The 20,845-nt window shown below is 38.8% G+C and overlaps 2 protein-coding genes across 5 annotated transcripts in view; one reads left to right on the plus strand and one right to left on the minus strand.

Annotated features, from left to right (window-relative positions):
- Gen1 (GEN1 Holliday junction 5' flap endonuclease) overlaps nucleotides 1-13,399 on the minus strand; it is a 29,542-nt gene extending 16,143 nt beyond the window's left edge. The window contains exons 1-5 of the mRNA XM_031357548.1: nucleotides 13,005-13,399; nucleotides 7,907-8,132; nucleotides 6,869-7,055; nucleotides 3,182-3,358; nucleotides 172-282 (exon numbers count right to left, since the gene is read on the minus strand). Coding sequence (XP_031213408.1) covers nucleotides 172-282; nucleotides 3,182-3,358; nucleotides 6,869-7,055; nucleotides 7,907-8,067 — 636 coding nt within the window. The 5' untranslated portion in view covers nucleotides 8,068-8,132; nucleotides 13,005-13,399. The remainder of the gene's footprint in view (nucleotides 1-171; nucleotides 283-3,181; nucleotides 3,359-6,868; nucleotides 7,056-7,906; nucleotides 8,133-13,004) is intronic.
- The window catches only part of Smc6 (structural maintenance of chromosomes 6), a 61,496-nt gene continuing 53,974 nt past the window's right edge, over nucleotides 13,324-20,845 (plus strand). Inside the window, exons 1-2 of one of the 4 annotated variants that reach the window (XM_031357544.1) lie at nucleotides 13,324-13,725; nucleotides 19,308-19,450. In XM_031357544.1, the coding sequence (XP_031213404.1) occupies nucleotides 19,313-19,450 (138 nt within the window). In that variant the 5' untranslated portion in view covers nucleotides 13,324-13,725; nucleotides 19,308-19,312. Of the gene's footprint in view, nucleotides 13,726-13,913; nucleotides 14,135-19,307; nucleotides 19,451-20,845 lie in introns of those variants that run through there. The other 3 variants (XM_031357545.1, XM_031357546.1, XM_031357547.1) reach the window with 3 other exon arrangements.

Consider the following 20,845-nt stretch of genomic DNA (forward strand, 5'->3'; position numbering starts at 1 on the left):
GCAGTGCTTTCAACCATGGCTCATCTCATCAATCCAATTGATTTTTGTTAGTGAGTGGCTTATACTTTAAACTTAAATGAATTCATAATTATATACCCACACTATGTTCATAAACACATACACGGCATATGAAATATTAAAGATATTGAGAAAGTGGTGAGCTCAGCTTGCCTTTGGAAGGTAATCACAGCCAAGAAGCACTGCCAGTCCAACCAGAGCATCGCGATCCAAGCCTAGCTTGCTCTTGATAGATGATACTGTGTAACAGTCAACATGTGGATCCTAGAGAGCAGAGATTTTAACTTTAAAGAGTTTTCATGTTAAACAGTAGAAAGAATGAGTTGTCATTTAGTCTTTTTCTAAAAATTTAAACAAATTATACTCATCACAACACTATCTATAGAATGTGACATTTCAATAAATGAATCAAGTGGAGCTGAAAGTTCCTCCTTATTGGGCATCTTTCCAAGTACTGGAAGGTGCTATGCATGTTTGCTGTGGAGTAGAAAAGTCGTTAACAATCTAATCCAGCTGTGAACCCTGTGAGCTACAATAATGACTAGCATATGGATTCAATACTAGCACAAATGTTATATGTTATGAGTGTAAACAACTGCTTTATGATTAGATTTAAGACCCACTCTACAAGAGAAAACACATGCCTGGTACTGTGTAGCTGGCTGAGCACCCATGGTTAGGGAGCTCACAGGTCCCAGAGGTGAATCTACTGTTATTTTGCTAAATGGACATAGTATCAAACTGCCTTATAAATTTGCATCTCTATAGCCACAGATTATTAGAGTTCTCGGACTTCATTAGAGAGGCAGTAGGCTTTACGTGCAGAGAACAAGTGTAAATACAGTGTTCAGACATATGTATCATTCTATGGGAGAAGAGTGGAGAGAACGATTGTTAAGCTAGAGGTTGGGGAGGATAGGGAAAAAGAGTGTCTTATGAACACAACAGAGCTACTGCATCAATGAACTCACAGCAGCTTGCTTGCCTGTCAAAGCTGAGGGCAGTCAACATTTCAGAACTGAGCAGCACCGAGCAGGAGAGACACAGGAGCCTCTACATCTGGCTGAGGAACAAATGACAGTTGATGGTTTCTGTGTGTGTGTGTGTGGGGGGGGGAATCAATTTTCTTTAAGGGAGTAAACTCTAGGAGGTTGCTCAGTGGATAGTACCATACCCAATAGTATGTGGGCATTACATTTTTTTTTTAAATTTAATCCATTTAACATAAGCTAGAGTTATCTGGAAAGAGGAAACCTCAATTGAGAAAATGCTTCTGTAAGACTGCTATGTAGGCAAGTCATTAGGGACACTTTCTCAATTGATGATTGATGCTGGTGGGGGGCAGCTGACTATGGATAGTGCCATTCATCTCCGAGCTGTTTAAAAAATACAAGCTGAGCAAGATATGAGGAGCAAGTCAGAAAACAGCATTCTTCCATGACCTCTGCATCAGTTCTTGTCTCTAGATTCCTATATTGCCTTCCCTCAAAGATGACAAAGACATGGAAGTGTAAGTCAAATAAACCCTTTCCTCCCCAAGTTGTTTTGGTTGTAGTGTTTAGGACAGAGAGAACAAGGGTGGCAATTAGATCTGGGAAGAGTAGGTGCTAAATCAAAATACATTGAACTCATGTATAACAGTCTTAAAACATTATTAAAACTATTATATTAAAATAAGATAAACCTTCACAGTAGGCAATTTCGTTTTCTCTTTATTGCTTTTGGTATCTAAAAGGTACAATATATGTTATATACTGTAGAAAAAAAACATTCACTATACTTATATTACCTAAAGTTAATTATTAGTAGCTTGGTATACAGTTCTTCCAAAAAAATATCTTTTCCTCTAATATTTGTTATTAAATTTACTATTTACTCTATTTTTAATAAAGATCGAATTAAATAAAAAGACTTTGCAACATTTCCCCCAGTAATATGCCTCAGTACTATTTACTGCCAGTGGCACACCTTCCCCTTCCCCTCTTGAGATAAGGGCTCAACTGAACTTGCTATATAGAGCAGGCTGCCCTGGAGCTTAGAGATCCTCCTGCCCTGTACCCACTGTGCTGGGATTAAAGGTTTGTGCCACCTACTCTAAGACACACCTTTGAAAATCATTGCTTAGTAGATCACACTCATTCTCCCAGACTCTACTTTTCTCAGGACCTACTAGCATTTTGACAGGTGCCATGAAGTTTAGCCTTGCTGGCCCTAATATCCAAATGCCTAGGTGTACGCTGTCTTGTACAGCCTCCATCTCTGCCCTTCTCCAAGTTGCTGCAATAAAATGCAAATTGTCAGAAATCCCTAGCTAGGAATCATAACTGTGAAACACTTAAACATTCCTGAATGAGCATTTTTGTCTGCTTATTTTTCACAGTTAATACTGTAACAAAGAATTTCATGCCTTGAATCCCTCTTCTCATACATTTGGAGGTGTTCTGAGGACTAAATACTGAAACTGGAATTTCTGGGACAAAACAATGCACTTCCCACATAATTCTGTGTAACATTAGAGGGAGACTCAAATTTTGAAGAGAGTAAACAATTTGGCGATACTTTATTTTTTTAGCTTATTTATTTATTATTTATTTATTATTTACTTATTTATTTTGAAGAGAGTAAAAATTTTGAAGAGAGTAAACAATTTGGCGATACTTTATTTTTTTAGCTTATTTATTATTTATTTATTTATTATTTACTTATTTATTTGTACGGGTATGCATATGGTGTGGTGCCTGAGTGGAATGGAAAGCGCCACCTGTGGGAGCCAGCTCTTTTCTTCCACCATGTAGGTTCTGGAATCAAATTCCAGTTAAGCGCCGTTCTCTACTGAGCCATCTTGCTGGTCTACAATGCCTTTTAAAATAGTTTTGAATTTACTTTTTAATAAGTAATCAGCTTTACTATCTCTATCACTTCAACACAGTTATTTACAGGGTTAGAGAGATAGCTTAGTGGTTACTCATCCTACTCTTGAAGAGGATCCTTTTTCAGTTCCGAGTACCCATGTCAGGCAGCTGACAAATTCCTGTACCCCCAGCTTCAGGCGGGTTCAATGCCTGCATTCACGTGCACTCACTTACCACCCCATACATACAAATAATTAAAAAAAAAATTAAGTTTCAGTATAAAAGAGTCAAGAGACAAAGAAAAGATATACCTTTGTGTTCATAGTGAAATTCCTGTAAACAGTCTGGGCTCCATAAAGGAAAGCATCGCCGTCATTGGTGAGGCAGCCATCCACATGGCCGCTGGCATTGAGGTAAGCACACAGGGCCTCAGCTTCCCCGGCAGCCTGGACCCAGGGCATTCCCAGGCACTCTAGCATTTCAAGGCACTGAAACAAGTAGGTGCAAGACATTCAACTTTTCAGAGTTTTAATTTACTTCTACATTTAAAACATTAGTAGTAGTAGTCTTCTGGGTAGTAAAAAAATGACATTAAAGAAACACTCAGAAATTTGGATACTGAATAATTTATTGGCATTAAGGATTGCTAGCCTTTTAGGTAAAATAACTTGTTTATACCTATTAAATTTTTAAAATATTATCTTACAGAAAGGAACAGTGAAATACTGATAATTCTACAGTATTACGGTCAGTATTAACACAGTATGTTTTAAGATAGAATGAAAACATCTTTCAAGGAAGCTGATTAAGCTTGGATCAGAAAATAAACAACTCTAAGGACTCAGGAAGTCCTTGACCTTGACCAGTGACACTAGGTCTCTCTGTTCCCACAGATATATAAGTGTTTCTTGGGAAACAGATCAGCTGGGCTGCCTGAAGACACAGACGGAGCTGAACTGCCTCAAAGATCCTCAAAGACCAGCTGAGCCACCTGGAGTGGACACTCTCCAGCCTCCTAAACTTCAGCAGGTTATGCAGTGTGCTCTGAGTTTCCAGCCTTTAAGAGCTATCGCCTATATCGGATGGACTTTTGGTGACAGAGTTGCTTTGAGTTGTTCCTGTTCCTCTAACTGACCTCTTACTCATATTCTTGTAAGTACCCTCTCCAAACTCCTGCCCCTAAACCTCATTGGTTAACCAAGTCGGATTTTGGTAGTGTCCTTTCTTTAGTCATGCAACAGTGGGAAAACTCTCACAAAGCTAAGTTGTTGGTTCCTCCTAGGAAATCAAATACCCATGCAAGGAGATTTTTATCCTTTTATGTGAGATTCCATTGGGTTATGGCTTTGATCTTGCTGAGTTTAGCCATACAGATTACATTTACAATTTGTAGTTCTTTCTGAATTGAAGAATACTGAGTATGGAGAAAAGAGGCTAGGCAAATGTACTTTGTACAGATTGTCAGAATAAACACTTATTTCTCAGAATGTTCAACTTTTTTTGTATAATATATAACAAAAAAGCTGCCAGATGTAGCCCAAGTCTGGCAACAGTCTTAAGACTTAGGCATATGACTTTGGGAAACATATTTGCTACTAGCATATCTTCTTTCTTTACTTTAGCTAGGGATTATCTTTTCATACTAAGCAATGTTATTTTAGCTTTGTGTGCTATTTACATTAAAAACTCTTTTCAAAGGAACCATACACAAATTATGATATGGCTGGTTGCATTTTCTCCTACTTATTCTATAGGATGGATTTGTCATTGAAGGAAGATTAATTTGTACTTTTGTCCTACTGAGAGTGAAGAAATATGAAAATAAGTGATAGGTAAGCAAAACTGAATGGACATAAAATGCCTAAGAGTGCCATAATGATTGTAATACATAAGTAGGAACAGAACAATTCCCTTAAGACAAAAAGGTACATTGTATTTAATGTTTTAAGGATAAGATCAAAGATATTTCCAGGAGCTAATTTCATAGGAAATTGTTAGAACAATGTACAGTTGTTTACTTCAACTATTAAGTCATTAAGTTTGACTACTCAGGAACTGAAATTATTTAAAAGATGTAAGATCAGAAAACCTCAGTTCAAGAACCACTATTTTATGCACTGTCTTCTAAAAGATATCATATTAAATACCCTGTCTCCATGATTTTTAAAGACAGGATCTCACTTTGTAGCCCTGGCTGGTCTTAAACTTATAGACATCCTCCTGTCTTTAAAGTGCTAGGATCAACCATGACTGGATTTAATATCTTCACTTCTGTTTAGTGCAAAGATAAAGCTCTCCTACCAGTATTTGTAGGAAATTGGCAAGAGCTATCATTCTAAGCCAGGTGGTGGTGGAACAGGCCTTTAATTCCAGCCCTTGGGAGGCAGAGGGAGGCTGATCTCTGAGTTCAAGGACAGCCTGTTCTACAGAGTAAATTCCAGGACAGACAAGGCTATATAAAGAAACCCTGTTTAATAAATCAATCAACCAATCAATCAACCAATCAATCAGTCAATCCTAGATTTTCAATTTGTCAATTCTACTTGAATAATTTTATTTGAAATCTCAAAATGATAAGAAAAAATTATACTGAGAAAGTTCATAATTTCATGAATAATGGAGAAAAGTTAAAATGTAAATGATATACAGTCATAAGAACAATTCATAGTCCCATATATGTTATATAAGCACTGTAAGTTATGATTTTAAATGGAAAGAAACAACTCGTAACTATCTATATAAGGTGCTAAGTGAACAGTCAACAATAAACTATATCCCCTTAAAAATATAACAGGAAGTTGGCTGTGATAGTCTCTCCTAGAAATGGCTGCATAAACAAAACTGGAAGATCGGCAACAGCAACAGACATGCTAACTCAAATGGGGGAAATCTCATGGAGTCCCACCCCTTGACAAAGAACTACAGGCAACCAATGACTGCTGATACAGGGAGAATTAGCCTCTCCTGGAGATGAGTTCTCAAATTGCCTACCCCACACAAAGTAGTCAGCCCTAAAACCAGACACAAACAGTAAAAATGAACTCAGCAGGTTTCATTTACATATTTTTGCAAACTTTTACACACACACCAATAAAGAAAAAGAGGATATGAATTTGAGGATGTATGGAAGGTGTTGGAGAGAGGCGACTTGGAGGGCTGGAGGGAGGAAACAGAGTGATATATTTTAATGAAAATTAAAAAATGTAATTTGGTGAGGGAGGATCATGAATTTATGACAATTCTAAGCTATATAGCCAGGTCCAGGACAGCCTGGGCTTTATAGCAAGATCCTGTAACAAACAAAACCTCCTAACTCCTGCTGGGAGCCTTCAGAACACCATAAGCTACTGTACACACAGCTGGGGAAAGCTACCTACAGTCTTCCTATTACTTGCATGCTATAATACCAACTAGCTAGGCAAGAGGTGCTTACTGGTGCAATAATGTAGTGACTGTTATAGGGACAACCAATTGATCTCTGATGAATCTGAAGCCCTTCTCATCGAAGCTCCTGGTAATATAGTCCGGGTAGAGGTCCATAACTGGAGAGGACACAGGCATAGAACCTACTACTGTTGCTTTGTTAAATGGACATGTTGTCAAATTGCTCCCTAAATATTTATGTTTATATCCATAAACCAGTGATGCCCTTAACCTTGATCAAAGAAGCAAATAATTCTGAAACTGCTGGAGTTAAAAAGAAAGATAATCAAGTCCCTGCCATGGATTATTTATTGTAGACACATTTCTCAAGCATTTATAAAATCACTGCAGAGTATTACTATGTCCAATTTACTAAGAGTTAAAATGCAAATAAGTTAAAAATATTGCCCAGTATTTCTAAATGTCAGTGCTAGAATGTGGGTTCAGGTCTGTCTTACTCTATCATAAACTCTCTGCACATACTACTCCTGTGGTCACAATACGGTTAATGCGTGTAAGTTTATAAAATATACTTTAACTCAAATAAGAATGACTAGTTGAATCTGAATGCTCACCTCTCGTAAGACTGACTTAAAATGTGATCTCCCTGTTTTCTGAGGTCTCACTTTTCCAGAAGGCCCGTAACGAGTCTGAGTCCTCTTGCTTATGACATCAGCTTTCAGCTTTGGTGGCTCCCCTTCCATTACAAACACCAGTTTTACATTCATTTGAGTTAAATATGAAATACGAAAAAATAGGTTCCTGAAGCATACAAATTAGTAACATATTAATCATCACATTGATAACAAGACCCAATAGCAATATGAAAAATGGTTTAAGAACACTAGGTTAAAACACTGCTCATGCGATAACATTTTAAATATTTATTCGCACGTGTGTGTGTGTGTGTGTGTGTGTGTGTGTGTATGTGTGTTAATATGAGTACATGCAAGCCCATGTACTTATGGGGAGGTGAAAGAACAATTTGCAGGAAATACTTATATTGTTCTACCACGTGGGTTCTGAGGATCACACTCAGGCTGTCAGGCCTGGTAGCAAGTGCATTTATGACTGAACCATCTCATTGGCTGATATTAAGATTTTAAGAATGGTCAAGCAAATGACATTTAAGCAGGGACAATTTTTGACTATACACTCTGTGATCTGAAAAATGGTTTGGAGGGAGAGGTTAAGAACAGGCAAAGGGGAATGAAAATGCCATTCCACCTGCAGAGACACTGACAGCACATGAGGTTGGCAGTCATCAGACACCGAGAGGAATTTGTGAACATAGTGTATTCTGGAAGCGAAACTGAAACTGGCAAGAATTACTATGGACTGACTGAAGATGAGAGATAAAACGGGGGATAATGGCCTCTGAGCTTCTGGCTTTCAGTAAGTGAAGCATGCCAGTGGAGATAGATATTTGAGTTTCAAGCTTGGAGAGTAAAAGATACATATCTAAGTCATCAGTATAAAAATATTAGACCAAGATATATTAAATATATTTTAAATCTCAAAATATAAGACAATTTTAAAAAGTTGAAACAGAGTTAGGACACCAAGACTTGCCAGTCAATGCCTCATCTCTAGTCACAGAACCTTTACTGTACCTGAGGTGGGGCTTCGTGACCGTTCCCATCATTTTCTTCACCGTCTGTGCCTCACATACCCAGAGACTCAAATCAACGGCAATGGTTTTCCCACCAAGATCCTGCAAGTGGATATGTTGCTTTACAGGCTCCAAAATTTGCCACAAGTCATTCACTCCCATCCCGATGGTTGATTATCTGGTGTTATCTTACACTTAAGCAAGGAATCATGGAAGCAGGCAAACAGCTAAAGAAACAAAACAAAACCAACCCCCAAATCTAAGGTTAGTGCATTGAAACTGATGGAAGAAATGATGTAGGAAATACTGGAGAAAAATGGACTTAATTTTTTTTTCTGTTAGGTTTTTTTGAGACAAGGTTTCTGTCCTGGAACTAGCTCTGCAGCCCAGGCTGGCCTCAGTCTCACAGAGATCTGCCTGCCTTTGCCTCCTAAGTGCTGGGATTAAAGGCGTACACCAGACTGCCAGGTGGAGTTACATTTTTATAACAGGTATTGTTTTTAATTGTATGGCTATACAGTTCACTGTGGAAAAATGAAAAACAAATTTTTTTTCGAAAACAGGATTTCTCTGTGTAGCCCTGGCTGTCCTCGAACTCAGAAATCTGCTTGCCTCTGCCCCCCAAGTGCTGGGATTAAAGGCATGCGCCACCAGTACCTGGCTGAAAAAAATGAAATTTAAAACAACATATTCTAAAATTAATGCTAGTCTTTTTTCCTTGTTCAGTACAAGAAAATTTAGGAATAAACCGCCTTACACTCTGTTGTCCTGCTTGGGTATTTTTTTTCTGATAAGTTTTCTTCTTTAAATGCTATTTTTTTAAAAAAGATCTATTTATTTTATGAATGTGAGTACACTGGCGCTGTCTTCAGACACACCAGAAGAGGGTATCAGATCCCATTACAGATTGTTGTGAGCCACCATGTGATTACTGGGAATTGAACTCAGGACGTCTGGAAGAGCAGTCAGTGCTCTTAACTGTTGAACCATCTTTCCAGTCCCAGGTAACATTTTTTAATTTAACACCTATACCTATTTTTTTTCCCTTTATTGTTATTTGATAAAGATATACAGTATGTGCAATGAAGATTAAATCTTACTACATGAATACAATCCAGATTATTATCTTCTTAATAATGAACTAAATTCAACCTAAAAACCTAAGGTAAATGGCAAAGATATATTAAATTGAAAGGCCATTATTCATATGCAGAAAGTTTCTGAAAAGTATATGCTATAAATTGCACAAAGATGAAACAAAAAACCAGTCCTGGAAAGGCTGTTGTACATAATTCCCTCAGTTTTCTGAATCTTGATTTTATAATGTAGCCAGTCCTGTCATGAGTGTTATTTTGTGCACTCATTTTTGTAAAGTGTGTAAATATACTGGTCATGTTACTTTAGAAAGAAAGATAAAGAATAAACACAAAGTACTAAGTAGTTAGTTGGGGGCCAGTTCTAATTTATTTTATGTCAACATGTTTTGCTGGCTGTAACAAACAGTGTGGCACATTGAGTTAATTTGAAAAGTTGTGGTGAATCCTAGAAAGAACAGGGTTACATACATTTTCTAAGACATTATTATGAAGGTAAATAACATTTGTAAAGTACTAGCCATTAAACCACATTAACACCAGATAGAATTTGAGGGTGAAATTCTCTGTATTTTATTTGTGACTTACATTGGATACCTAAAAAGACTCATTGTAAAAGGAGAGATAAAAAACACTAAAGATGTCTAAAATAGTGATAAGGAATCATTTTATGAAAGTTTAAAATTACACGTAATACATGTTTACACATACAAATTATATCTATACACACATATATATGCATATATATGTATATATACATACATATATGTATATATATCTAAAGTTATACCAATTATAATGACAGTGCCCCCAACCCCAAAATAAACACACTCACAAAAATCCTAGTGTCAGGCACTGTCAGTCAGAAAAGACCAAGAGATCCCAAAACATATAGACTTTTGGGCTGGAGAGATGGCTCAGAGGTTAAGAACACTGACTGATTTTCCAGAGGTCCTAAGTTCAATTCCCAGCAACCACATGGTGGCTCACAACCACCTGAAATGATTCTGGTCTATATGAAGACAGCTACCGTGTACTAATATACATTAAAATAAACAATATAGACTATTGCTGTGACCTTGGTGAACTTACACATGTTGTTCTTGGAAACTTACAATCAATTTCTTTTAGTGCTTCTTGAGTTTCCTATAAGGCCATCAATCATTCACTAGATAAAATAAAAACTACAAAAAGTATGATTAGAACTACAGTAAGGAATAAAATCATGAGTAATCTTATTCTAAAAAAAATCATTAGGCTGGAGACATGGCTCAGTGGTTAAGAGCACTGACTGCTCTTCCAGAGGTCCTGAGTTTAATTCCCAGCAACCACATGGTGGCTCACAACCATCGGTAATGGGATCTGATGCCCTCTTCTGGTGTCTGAAGAGAGCAATAGTGTACTTATATATATAAAATAAATTAAAAATTAAAAAAAAACCCTTAAAAAAAAAAAGAATGCTTGCTTTTTTTTAAAAAATCATATAAAATCCTGTTTTCATGCATTTACAGTGGTTATTTTATAAAGACGATATAAAGATTAAATTACTACAAAATTATGTGTTATAAGTATAATGCATGTATGTAATCTATAATGCACATATTTATGTTTTATATAATATATACATACAGATATACTTTTTTTTGAGGCAGGGTCTAAGTATGTAGCTCTGGCTGTCCTGAACTCTGTGGTGAGGGTTCACGGCTGGCCCTGAACTCTGTGGTGAGGGTTCACGGCTGGCCCTGAACTGTGGTGAGGGTTCAAGGCTGGTCCTGAACTCTGTGGTGAGAGTTCCAGGCTGGCCCTGAGATTTGCCTGCCTCTGCCCACTGAGCACTGGGACTAAAGACATTTGCCATGTTCTGTTTGAAGAGTGGCCATTAAAAATAATCTTACTAACTCCAAAACAATGGTGTGAAATACATATTGTATTAAAAAATATATAAACTTGTTTTAAAAATAGTTAAAATACAGTTAAGCTACCATGCCCTGTGCTCTCTCTCTCTCTCTCTTTCTCTCTCTCTCTCTCTGTGTCTGTTCTCTTAGTCCCAGTCATTTCTCTTAAGTGATATTATACTACAATAAAAATTCTAAGCTTGTGAAGCTCTAAAAAGAAACCAAATGGAACAGTGCTTAAGATGTATAACTGCACAAAGGATTCTTAATTAGGTCAAAATCCATACTGGAAGCTAGATTAACATTAAGTAAACCTTAAAAACACTATAGCTATTAAATCCTCCAAGATTATGTAAACTTAAGCCTCTTATATTAACTACTGCTGTCACTCTCATGATATAATCCAAATAATTACTAACAAAATGTGTCTCCTACCACATATTTAATTTTTAAAATATTGGTTGTGAAACAACAAAGGAGTCAACAAAATCATAATATATAGAAAATAGTTTTATAACTTACTAATAGTTTCAGCGTATGAAAAGAGCATTGAATTTGGAGCGTGTAAGCCTAGGATTTAGGTTTTGGATATACTACTGATCAACTATATAGCCTCAGAGAGAAAACAAGCTCTTCTAGAAAGCTGACATACTAAACGAGATAAATAACAAGATTCTAATATCCTTCGACTCTCAAGATCAATTTTGGTAGCAGGAATATCCAGATTATGGCTTGAAAGAAGGTAAACTGCTACATTAACAAAGGGCTTAAGAATCTACCTCAAGTTAAAACAAAAGCAGATCCTTTGATGTAACCATATGGTGCCCATAAATCCATTTATGCTCCTAAAGCTTCCTTAAGAGCTATTAAGTTTCTATTGGTTAATTATAAAACTGAATGAGGTGAGAAAAACACAGACCCTTGCTAATTCCGCTAATGAATCAAATGCAAAGAACATAAAAGAAGTCAATAGCTTGATTTATGCAAAACCACATTTTATTAAGGCAAATTTTCTACTTTGTCAAAGTTTAAAGGACAGGAAATAGTTAAATTTCCAAATGCACATTTAGTTAACTATATTTTCAAATGTATCTACAGGGAATTTACCACATAATTTCAGCAAGTCATGCTGTTTTAATTCTTTTCAGCTATCCTGTCATATGAATTTAATTTAAACTTTGAGTCCCATGTTTCATTTGCCTTCCAGTATTTATTAGGGATGTGCCTAGGTGCTAGAGATATGATCAGGTTCGGAATTTAAATCTCTTGGTAGGGTGAGGCTGTAGAGGGAAATATTAGCATTTGAATAGGTTGATAGCAGTGCCAGAAGGAAATCAAAGCACAGGAGTAAATAGAAAAGCTCTCCCCAAGACTTCCCGAAGGAAGTGACAGCTAGGGAAGAACACTTGTGTTGTCTTTAGCTACTCAAGAGGATGGTTCCGCCCCACATTTTAGTCTACACTATGTCACACTTTTTCACTAATCCACGATAAAGAACGCAATATATGATTACTTTTTGAAGCGATTGGTGGCTCTGAACAAACGTATACCTACTTACTGGAGACCTGTGGTTGTATACGAAGATTGGGGTGGGTGACCTGAGAATAAGGTTAATTAACAGTGAATGCCATTTCCCCCAACCCTAGATGGAGGTAAGACTGAAATGAAACATGGCAGCGAGGTTACCTGCCTAGGTCTGCATATTGATGTCAAGTTGTGTAAAGACGGAATGGATGATTAACATTCGAACTGAGAAGCGAAGAGAGAAGGGCCCCAGACAAGTTTTAACTGGATATTTATTTAAAGCGATGTTCACCCTAGGGTGGAGCTGGTAGGAGACAAAGGACTACATACACAACCGCAAAGACACTCGTAAGCGGCAACCGCTGTAAGAAATCTATTTTTCCAATTATAACCATAATGCAGAGCGGCGTGTAAGTGGGCATCGGGGAAGGTCGCCCAGATGGGTTTGGAGGAGGAGTGGGTGTCCTCGGGGAAGGGCCGTGGGGACCTTGTAGGGCGGCTGTGGATGAGCTCGCCCTCCCGCCAGTGTTCTAGAAGCCGGTAGAAGGACCCGGAGGCCGGCCTCAGCCTGTCCCGCGGGACTTACCCAGACACCCCCTCTTCACGGCCGTGGAAGGAACACTTCTGTCATTTTACCGGTCTGGCCTGGAGTCAAATAACTATCGCCGCCCCTAAGTTCCGGAAGTCCCTCAAACCAAAGTTAAAACAAACAAAACAACAAACAAACAACCAAAGGACGGGGGAACCTCTCTCCCTGCTCTCCCGTGCACTTGCTCCGGGCAGCAATTTCGAATCCAGCGCCTCCGCCATTAGCCCCGCCCCTTCCGGGAAGCGGCTCGCTTTCCTTCCAGACCGGCCTCGCCCCTGCCCTCGCCGTTTCACTCCCCCCGCCCCCTTGCCGTCGGCCCTGCGGACGCATGCGTAGACCCGTTGCCAAGGCTCCCGGAGATCTTCCCACCCGTCTCCCCCGCCCGCGGGATCCGCCGCAGAGGGGCGCGTGCCTCCTCGCTCCCGCCCCCACGCTCCCGCCCGCGGAGCGCACTTCCGGTTCCCTCTGGTCGATTAGAGCGGCGCCAAAGCCCGGGAGCGCGCAGGCGCGGGCGGAGTCCAGGGGGCGGGGAGGGGCGGGGCGCAGGCGCGGACCGTCCCGCGGCGGGCGCCTGTCTGCGGGGCTCCCGCCTGCATTCGGGCGGGTGTTCCCTGCTTGGCGGGCTAGCGGCGGCCGAGGTCCGACACCTTCGGGGTGGCCTTCGCGTCGTGACAGCCGTGCCGACTAGCTTTCCCGGGGTGACCGCGACTTGTTGGAGGTAGAGTGAGGGCGCGCGCTGCCTCTCTCCATGCCCGGGAGCCCCGTGCCTCCCGCCCTTCGGCCCTCCTGGAAGCTGCGGGCTGAGGGCTGCGGGTGCTCAGGGTCGGGCCTGGGCACGGGCCGCGGGGACCTTCGCGCCCCTCGTAGGAGACGCCGCTCTCCGCCGCGGGAAACTTGGCCGTGGGCGCCAGCCCGCCCTCGCGCGTCCCCAGGCGGCCCGGGCGTTGGCGGGCAGCCGCAGAGGTCGGGCTGGGGCTGAGGCCGGCGTCGGAGCTTGGGGATTCCACGCGCAGGCACCGTGTGTGTGGGGGGCTGAAAATGCCGCTGAAATCTGAATTTGCCGTTAAATCCAGTTTCCCTGAAACGCCACTCGGATGAACCAGGCTAGAGTAAATCTTGTTTGAAAGGTTTGGGTGGCATTTCTTGCCCTTCATTACAGTGGAATTGGAGGGGCAGTCGCGATTGGCAACTCTAGAAAACATGACCCGAAGATAGAGAAAGGAGAATAGGGCTTGAGTATGGCTACTGATTCCTAGAAAGAGGAGCTATTTGGCATTTAAAGCCAGAAAACAAGTTAAGTGAGCCCTTAGTGCAGTTGATAGTTAATGATTAGAAAGACTAAATTTGCATTTTAAAGGCAAGCTGTTATGAGATATTTGTTTGAAGTTTGAAAAGTCCATATTCCCTAACTCTTCGGAAGGCTGATGGAGTCTTTTTAAATGTATAAAATAGTATTTGTAGTGGCCTGCAGCTAGTTTTATGGGAGTTGTGGGTGATATGGGAACCTATTAGACTTTCTCCTTAGGCTCGTGCAGTTAGTATGTGAAACTAAATTTTTTTTTAATGTTTAAAAACCGTGTAAATTCTTTTCCTGGGGGCTAGGGAATGTAGTGTTCTTGGTAGAGTGCTTGCCTAGCAAGCGAAGAACCCTGAGGTCAGTTCCCAGAACCACACAAAACCCTGTGTGGTGGGGCAAGCCTGTAATCCTAGCACTCAGGAGGTGGAGGCTGGAGCATCAAAAGGTCCTCTGCTACGTTGCAAGTTCTAGGGCAGCTTGGGTTACATGAGGCCCTGTCTCAAAGAAAAATTGTGGGTTTTTTTTTTTTGTTGTTTTGTTTTGTTTTATTTTTTCAGTCACGGGCATGGTGGCTCAGTCCTGTAATCTCAGCTCTCAGTAGTGGCTGAAGTGAGATAGCGGACAGTTTGTGCTACTGCTGAGTTCCAGGCTAGCTCAGGCTACAGAGTAAAACTGTCGAAAAAAACAAAAATCGTTTTCTGAATGGGTGTAGAAAGTTTAGAGACAAAGCTTACCCCTTGTAATTGCTTAAAAAACATGCTCTTGTTCCACACAGAGGTAGATAGTGTGTGCAGAGTAATGCCACCTCTTGATCTCTTGGTTCTAAGTCACATGCTCCTGAGAGATTAATTCAGTATAAAATGTTCAGTATTGAGCTCAACAAGCTAGTTATAAACAGTATGTTGAGTGTTAGTGTAAAACAAGTCCCATTTCCCACCCCATCCCAGGTTAATTTTTCTAAGTGCCAAAGTAGAATTTTATGTAAAACTTGCCTGAATCTTGACTATTTTCTTAGATAACTCAACCAAGATGTAGTAGTAGGCAATCTAGTTGTATTATTCAGTGGTAGATTGCTACTTTAACAAGTAGGGACCCTGAATCCAATTTTCAGTGACCCCCTAAAAGGTAGTTGATTTACTTTTCAAGAAATAATAGATAATTTAAAAATTTACTGTAATAGCACATGCATTATATTTGAAGTACTTCAGCTTTTTATTATTTTATGAGTGAGTGGTTTGCCTGCAGGTATGTCAGCAGCACATGCATCCCTGATGCCCTTGGAGCTGTTAGATAGTCTAGGACTGAAGTTATAGACTATTGTAAGCTTCCATGTGGGTGCTGAGATTCAAACTTGAGTTATTGGGAAGAACAGTCGGTGCTTGTTACCCCTGAGCCATCTTTCTAGCCAGTTTGACATACTTAACTGTCACAGTTGTTTTATGTACATACAGTAGTAAGTCCAGGTAACTGAGGACCCAATATGGTCAATTATACTGTATTTGTGTGTGTGTGCGTGTGTGTGTCTTTAAATTTACAAGTTAAGGTAGTTATATCTTTTTCCAACCTGCATGCTTTTCTTGGTTACTAAATTCAATAAAATTACTTTCTGTAATTTTATTCCCTCCACTTGTAGATTGATTCCTATTGCAATGTATATTTTACTACCTCAGGGTCTATCCTTGGAACACTTCATTCAAACTCAAGTGTTTGCAAACAAAACATTATCCTTTTCTCTTGACAGATATACCATCTGTTTATAATGGTAAGGTAGCATTAGGTGAGAAAATGAAGAGTTTTGAAGCGAGCCCAAAGGAACATTTAGAAGAACCCTTTATGGTAGAATTCTTTTTCTAGTTTTGGAGAGGCGCTCAAGAAGATACTAGATTGTCAGTCACTGGATGTGAATAAATTGTTGGTTAAACTCAGTTGTTTATGCCAGGAGGATCCTGGACATGAGTGGTGTGACTTTTGTTTGAGAAACTTGGATTTGAATGTGTTCCACTGACATGTGTCTGCATCTAGTTACTAAGTTGGTGCTGTGTAAGTTGAAGTCCTGCTTTTGGGCCTCAGTTTCCCATGTTGTAAAATAAGGGCATGAGTTACGTCTTAAGGAGAGTTTATTCCAGAGCTAAGCATACTTACTCAACAATGTGAATTCTATTCACTTGGACTCTTGCCTAGTCTTCTTTACTGTTGGACTTCACCTCCACCCCTTCATTCCTGATAACTTTGTAGTTTTTGTTGAGGATTTTTTAGAAACTGTCTACTTTGACATCATTCTTAGTGTATCCCCTCAGTAGCAGAAGTTATATCTATTAAAAATAGTTCTAATAGTCATAGAATTAAATAAGTAATTCTGTTACGCTAGACACTGCTGTTAATCTCTACTTTTGCATTAATGGTAAGGATGAGTTGTAATTAAAGTGTAAGAGTCAAAATTTTATAATTCTGCTAAAACTTGTAGGATCTCATTAAAATTTCATGTGTATCTAAATGCTGAGCCCTTAGTTACTGAATTCTCTTTTTAATTTCTTTCTTTCTCTTGGATGTTCTTTTCTGTTCTTGCTTTGAGGTTTTGCTTCATATAAGAGAAAAAGTGATACTATCCCTTTATTTAGTGTTTGTTTTTCTTACAGTCCTAGCACTTAAGATCCAGGACAGCCTGGGTTATATAGGTAGGCCTGTATTAAACAAACAAACCAAAACAACTTTTATTTTATTTTATTTATTTGAGTACACAGTTGCTGTCTTTCAGACACACCAGAAGAGGGCATCAGATCCCATTACAGATGGCTGTGAGCCACCATGTGGTTGCTGGGAATTGAACTCAGGACCTCTGGAAGAGCAGTCAGTGAGTGCTCTTAACCTTTGAGCTGTCTCTCCAGCCCAACAACAATTTTTTTTTATTTGTTGATAAATAAATAAAATAAACTATATAGCTTTATCAGTATACTCAAGATCTCAGAGAAACCTTTCCCTTTTTGTATATATTGTGTCTTTACTTTTTTTTTTTAAACCTAGATCATTCGCAGGACATTTGTACATGTTTTTTGAAAGTCTAAAATCTTTAAATCACAAAGTGATTCCCATTTAAAAGGTAGGAGAATCCTTCAGTGTCTCTCAGATACAAGTGCCTTGGAAACCTAGAAGACAACAAATCCCAGGCTATCCCCAGCAAATAAAAACCAGCCTCATTATGAAGCTTTTGAGTGTCGTATCTTTTGTGTAGAGTAGACTGTCATGTATATTGTAAACTCATCACACTTGGTCTAATAGTGTACCTCCCTCACCACAGTTTTACTTGCCAAACTGCTTTCTAATGATGGAGCACTAAAGTCAGTCAGGCTTTTTCTGAGTGCTTTTTCTCAGATCATCATCTGTTAGTCATTAATAAAAATAATGCCTCAAAGACATTTAATGTTGGGTAACCAAAGAGGAGGAATTGTTTCTCTTTGCTTTGTAATTTATAAAGGAGTAGAGAGTGAGTAGGACAGAATATGTTGCTGGGAAATAATGACCTGGTGGTATTTGGGGCATTTAAATTAGCCACAATTTGAAACTAACATGTATTAATTCTTGCTAGTCATTCTTTTTTGGGAAAAAAAGATGTTTGATTTTGAAGATTTGGCTTCTATAAGAGATTTGAGTTAAATATTAAATTACTTGCAAAAAGTACGTTAATAAATAGTTATGGTTAATGGTACTATTCCCTAGAAAAGTACTAGTTTAGGTTACATGTCCCTCAGACGCTAATCTTTCCTTTTTCTTCCTCCCCCCACCCCCTTTTCTCTCTCTTTTTGTAGACAGTGTTTCTCTGTATAGATGTGGCTTTCCTGGAACTCACTGTGTATACCAGGCTGGCTTTGAACTCAGAGATCCACCTGTTTCTACTTCCAAGCACTGGGATTAAAGGTGTGAGCCACTGTGCCCAGCTGCTATATGTCTTTTATAAAGATACTTGTTTCAGAATGGTTCAGAGTCCAAGTCCTTTAAGAAGTGTGATTTACTGGTTCTCAAATTTGAATCACCTAAAATCTTACTAAGACTATTCTTCACATGCTCTAACTGGGGCCTGAGATCAGGGATGTTCCCAGGGTATGAGTTACTGTTTTCTGGTCTTTAGACTACATTCTGAACATCAAGTCTGCAAATTAGTTTATGATCCTCATGTCTCTACTGCTCTAACTTGTAGCAAGGGCAGCGCCTGTTACCTTCCATAGTTTGCAGAGCCTGTTGCAGAGATTTATGAAACACTGTTGAATGCACACTGGAATCTGCCACATCTGCCTGACATGGAATGTGCAGTTGTGTTTTCTTTGTTTCAAAAGTTTTTGATTTTAATTTCTGTTATAGAAAATACTGATGTAAGTCAAAACTCTTCTAAGTCTCTTGTATTATTTACGTAACTTGCCTTATGACAGTTGAGATGAGTTAACTAAGGAAAAGGGGAACTAGTGTGAAGCCTTGCTGCTTCAAAATGTGTGCCTTTGGGAAATAATTTAAAAATCAAAAAAATAAAAATACTCGATTAGTATTACTTTTTGTTATAAAGGTTGGATGATTATAATAATTTCAGGAAGGAATGTATCCTCTTTGTTAATAGGAAACAAGAGGACAGCCTTTTACCAATAAAGTACTTTTCTCTTTAATGCGTTTGGGAAGAAAATATTCAGTTAGGTTCCTACCAATTTAGTTATAGCCATGAGTAACTATGAATTTGTTTCTTTTGAGACACTATAAAATTACGTTATCTGCAATTTAGAGGTCTAGCTTAAAATCTTGAGTGATTAACAGCATCAGTAGTCTTTTTGGAGGCTCAAGGGGGAAATGTGTTTCCTGTTTTACTAGTAATTTTTTGACTTCTACTCCTTAACTCCATGTAAGTTAAGATACTTTATTTTTAAAAGTAGAATGAATAGATATAGTACTTACTGAGTTTTGTGTGGTTTCTTTTGTTTACTGTTTGTTGACATTTGTTATTGTTATTATACACATTTGTTCAGATCTGATGGCCAAAAGAAAGGAAGAAAATTTCTGCTCTCCTGAAAATGCTAAAAGACCAAGACAAGAAGAACTGGAAGATTTTGATAAAGACGGAGATGAGGATGAGTGTACAATTTCTTTCACGAATGGAACATCCACGTTGGTAAGTGTAGACTTACAAAATAATGTTTTTCAACTGATTTGTTTCTCACGATCATTTTATATGTCACATTTTAAAATACTTTGTAGTCAAGAGGAAGCAGTAAGAATTTTAGAGAGCTGTGTAAAAGCATATGATTTTGATGTTTGTGTTAATGATTACAAAAATTAAAATAATGGGAGAAATAACTGTCTTCAAATAAAATTGGTAAACTTATTGTAAGACCAGCAAAGGTAAAATGCCAGTGTCATGAGTGGAATAGAGGCCGTGATTACTGACTTGACCCTATGAGCTTTCAAAGAGTAAGAACATATAATTGTCCTTCATGGAGCTAGAGAAAGGACCCAAGGAGCTGAAGGGTTTACAGCCCCATAGGACGAACAACAATATGAACTAACCAGTACTCTCAGAGCTCCCAGGGACTAAACCACCAACCAAAGAGCGCACATGGTGAGACTCATGGCTCCAGCTGCATATGTAGCAGAGGATGGCCTAGTCGGTCATCAGTGGGAGGAGAGGCTCTTGTTCCTGTGAAGGCTTTATGTTCCAGTGTAGGGGCATGCCAGGGCCAGGAAGTGTGAGAGGGTGGGTTGGTGAGCAGGGGGAGTGGGGAGCGAATAGGGATTTTTTTTCAGAGGGGAAACTGGGAAAGGGGATATCATTTGAAATGTAAATAGAGAAAATATCTAATAAAAAAATTGTCCTTCACACTTATATTTGATATACCACTACATACTCAACAAAATGATAAAGTATGAAATAGTAATGTCACTCGGTCAAGAATCAAGAGAAATGAATCATTTATATATTGTTAATGGGAATGTAAATTGTTACCACTATGGAGAAGTTTGTTTCTGAGAAAACAATATACATTGTACTAGATTTATCTTAGTACAAAACATAGTATATTTTAATAGCTTTATTCATAAACAGTTAAATTCAACATAAATCCACATGTGATTTGGTGACTATCCTGTGCTAATCCGTTTCATGAATTATTGCTTAGCGGTGATAAGAAGTCAGCCTGAAAGACTGAAAGGCACTAGCGGGCAGTTCAGCTAAATGAAGAAAAGCAACCCCTAAGATTATGTTTTGAATAAAGTTATTTATTTGACATTCTTGGAATAAGATTCACAGAAATAAGGAACAGATAAATTGACAAGTGGCTGTGGTGTGTTGAAAGAGATGTGATCATACTTAGGATCCCATACAACATGAGAGACCTTGTGCAGGGAAAGACGGTGTGTCTAGACTGTCAGTGACAGTGTCTTACTAGAGATACTGTGCTTTCTTGAAATTCTGCCATTGGCAGAACCTGAGTGAAGAGTACATAGGGTCTAATTTCTTAATAATTTCATGTGACTATAATTACCTTAAAGTAAAAATATTTTTTAAAAA

The sequence above is a fragment of the Mastomys coucha genome, unplaced genomic scaffold, assembly GCF_008632895.1.
Source record: "Mastomys coucha isolate ucsf_1 unplaced genomic scaffold, UCSF_Mcou_1 pScaffold6, whole genome shotgun sequence".
Lineage (NCBI taxonomy): Eukaryota > Metazoa > Chordata > Mammalia > Rodentia > Muridae > Mastomys > Mastomys coucha.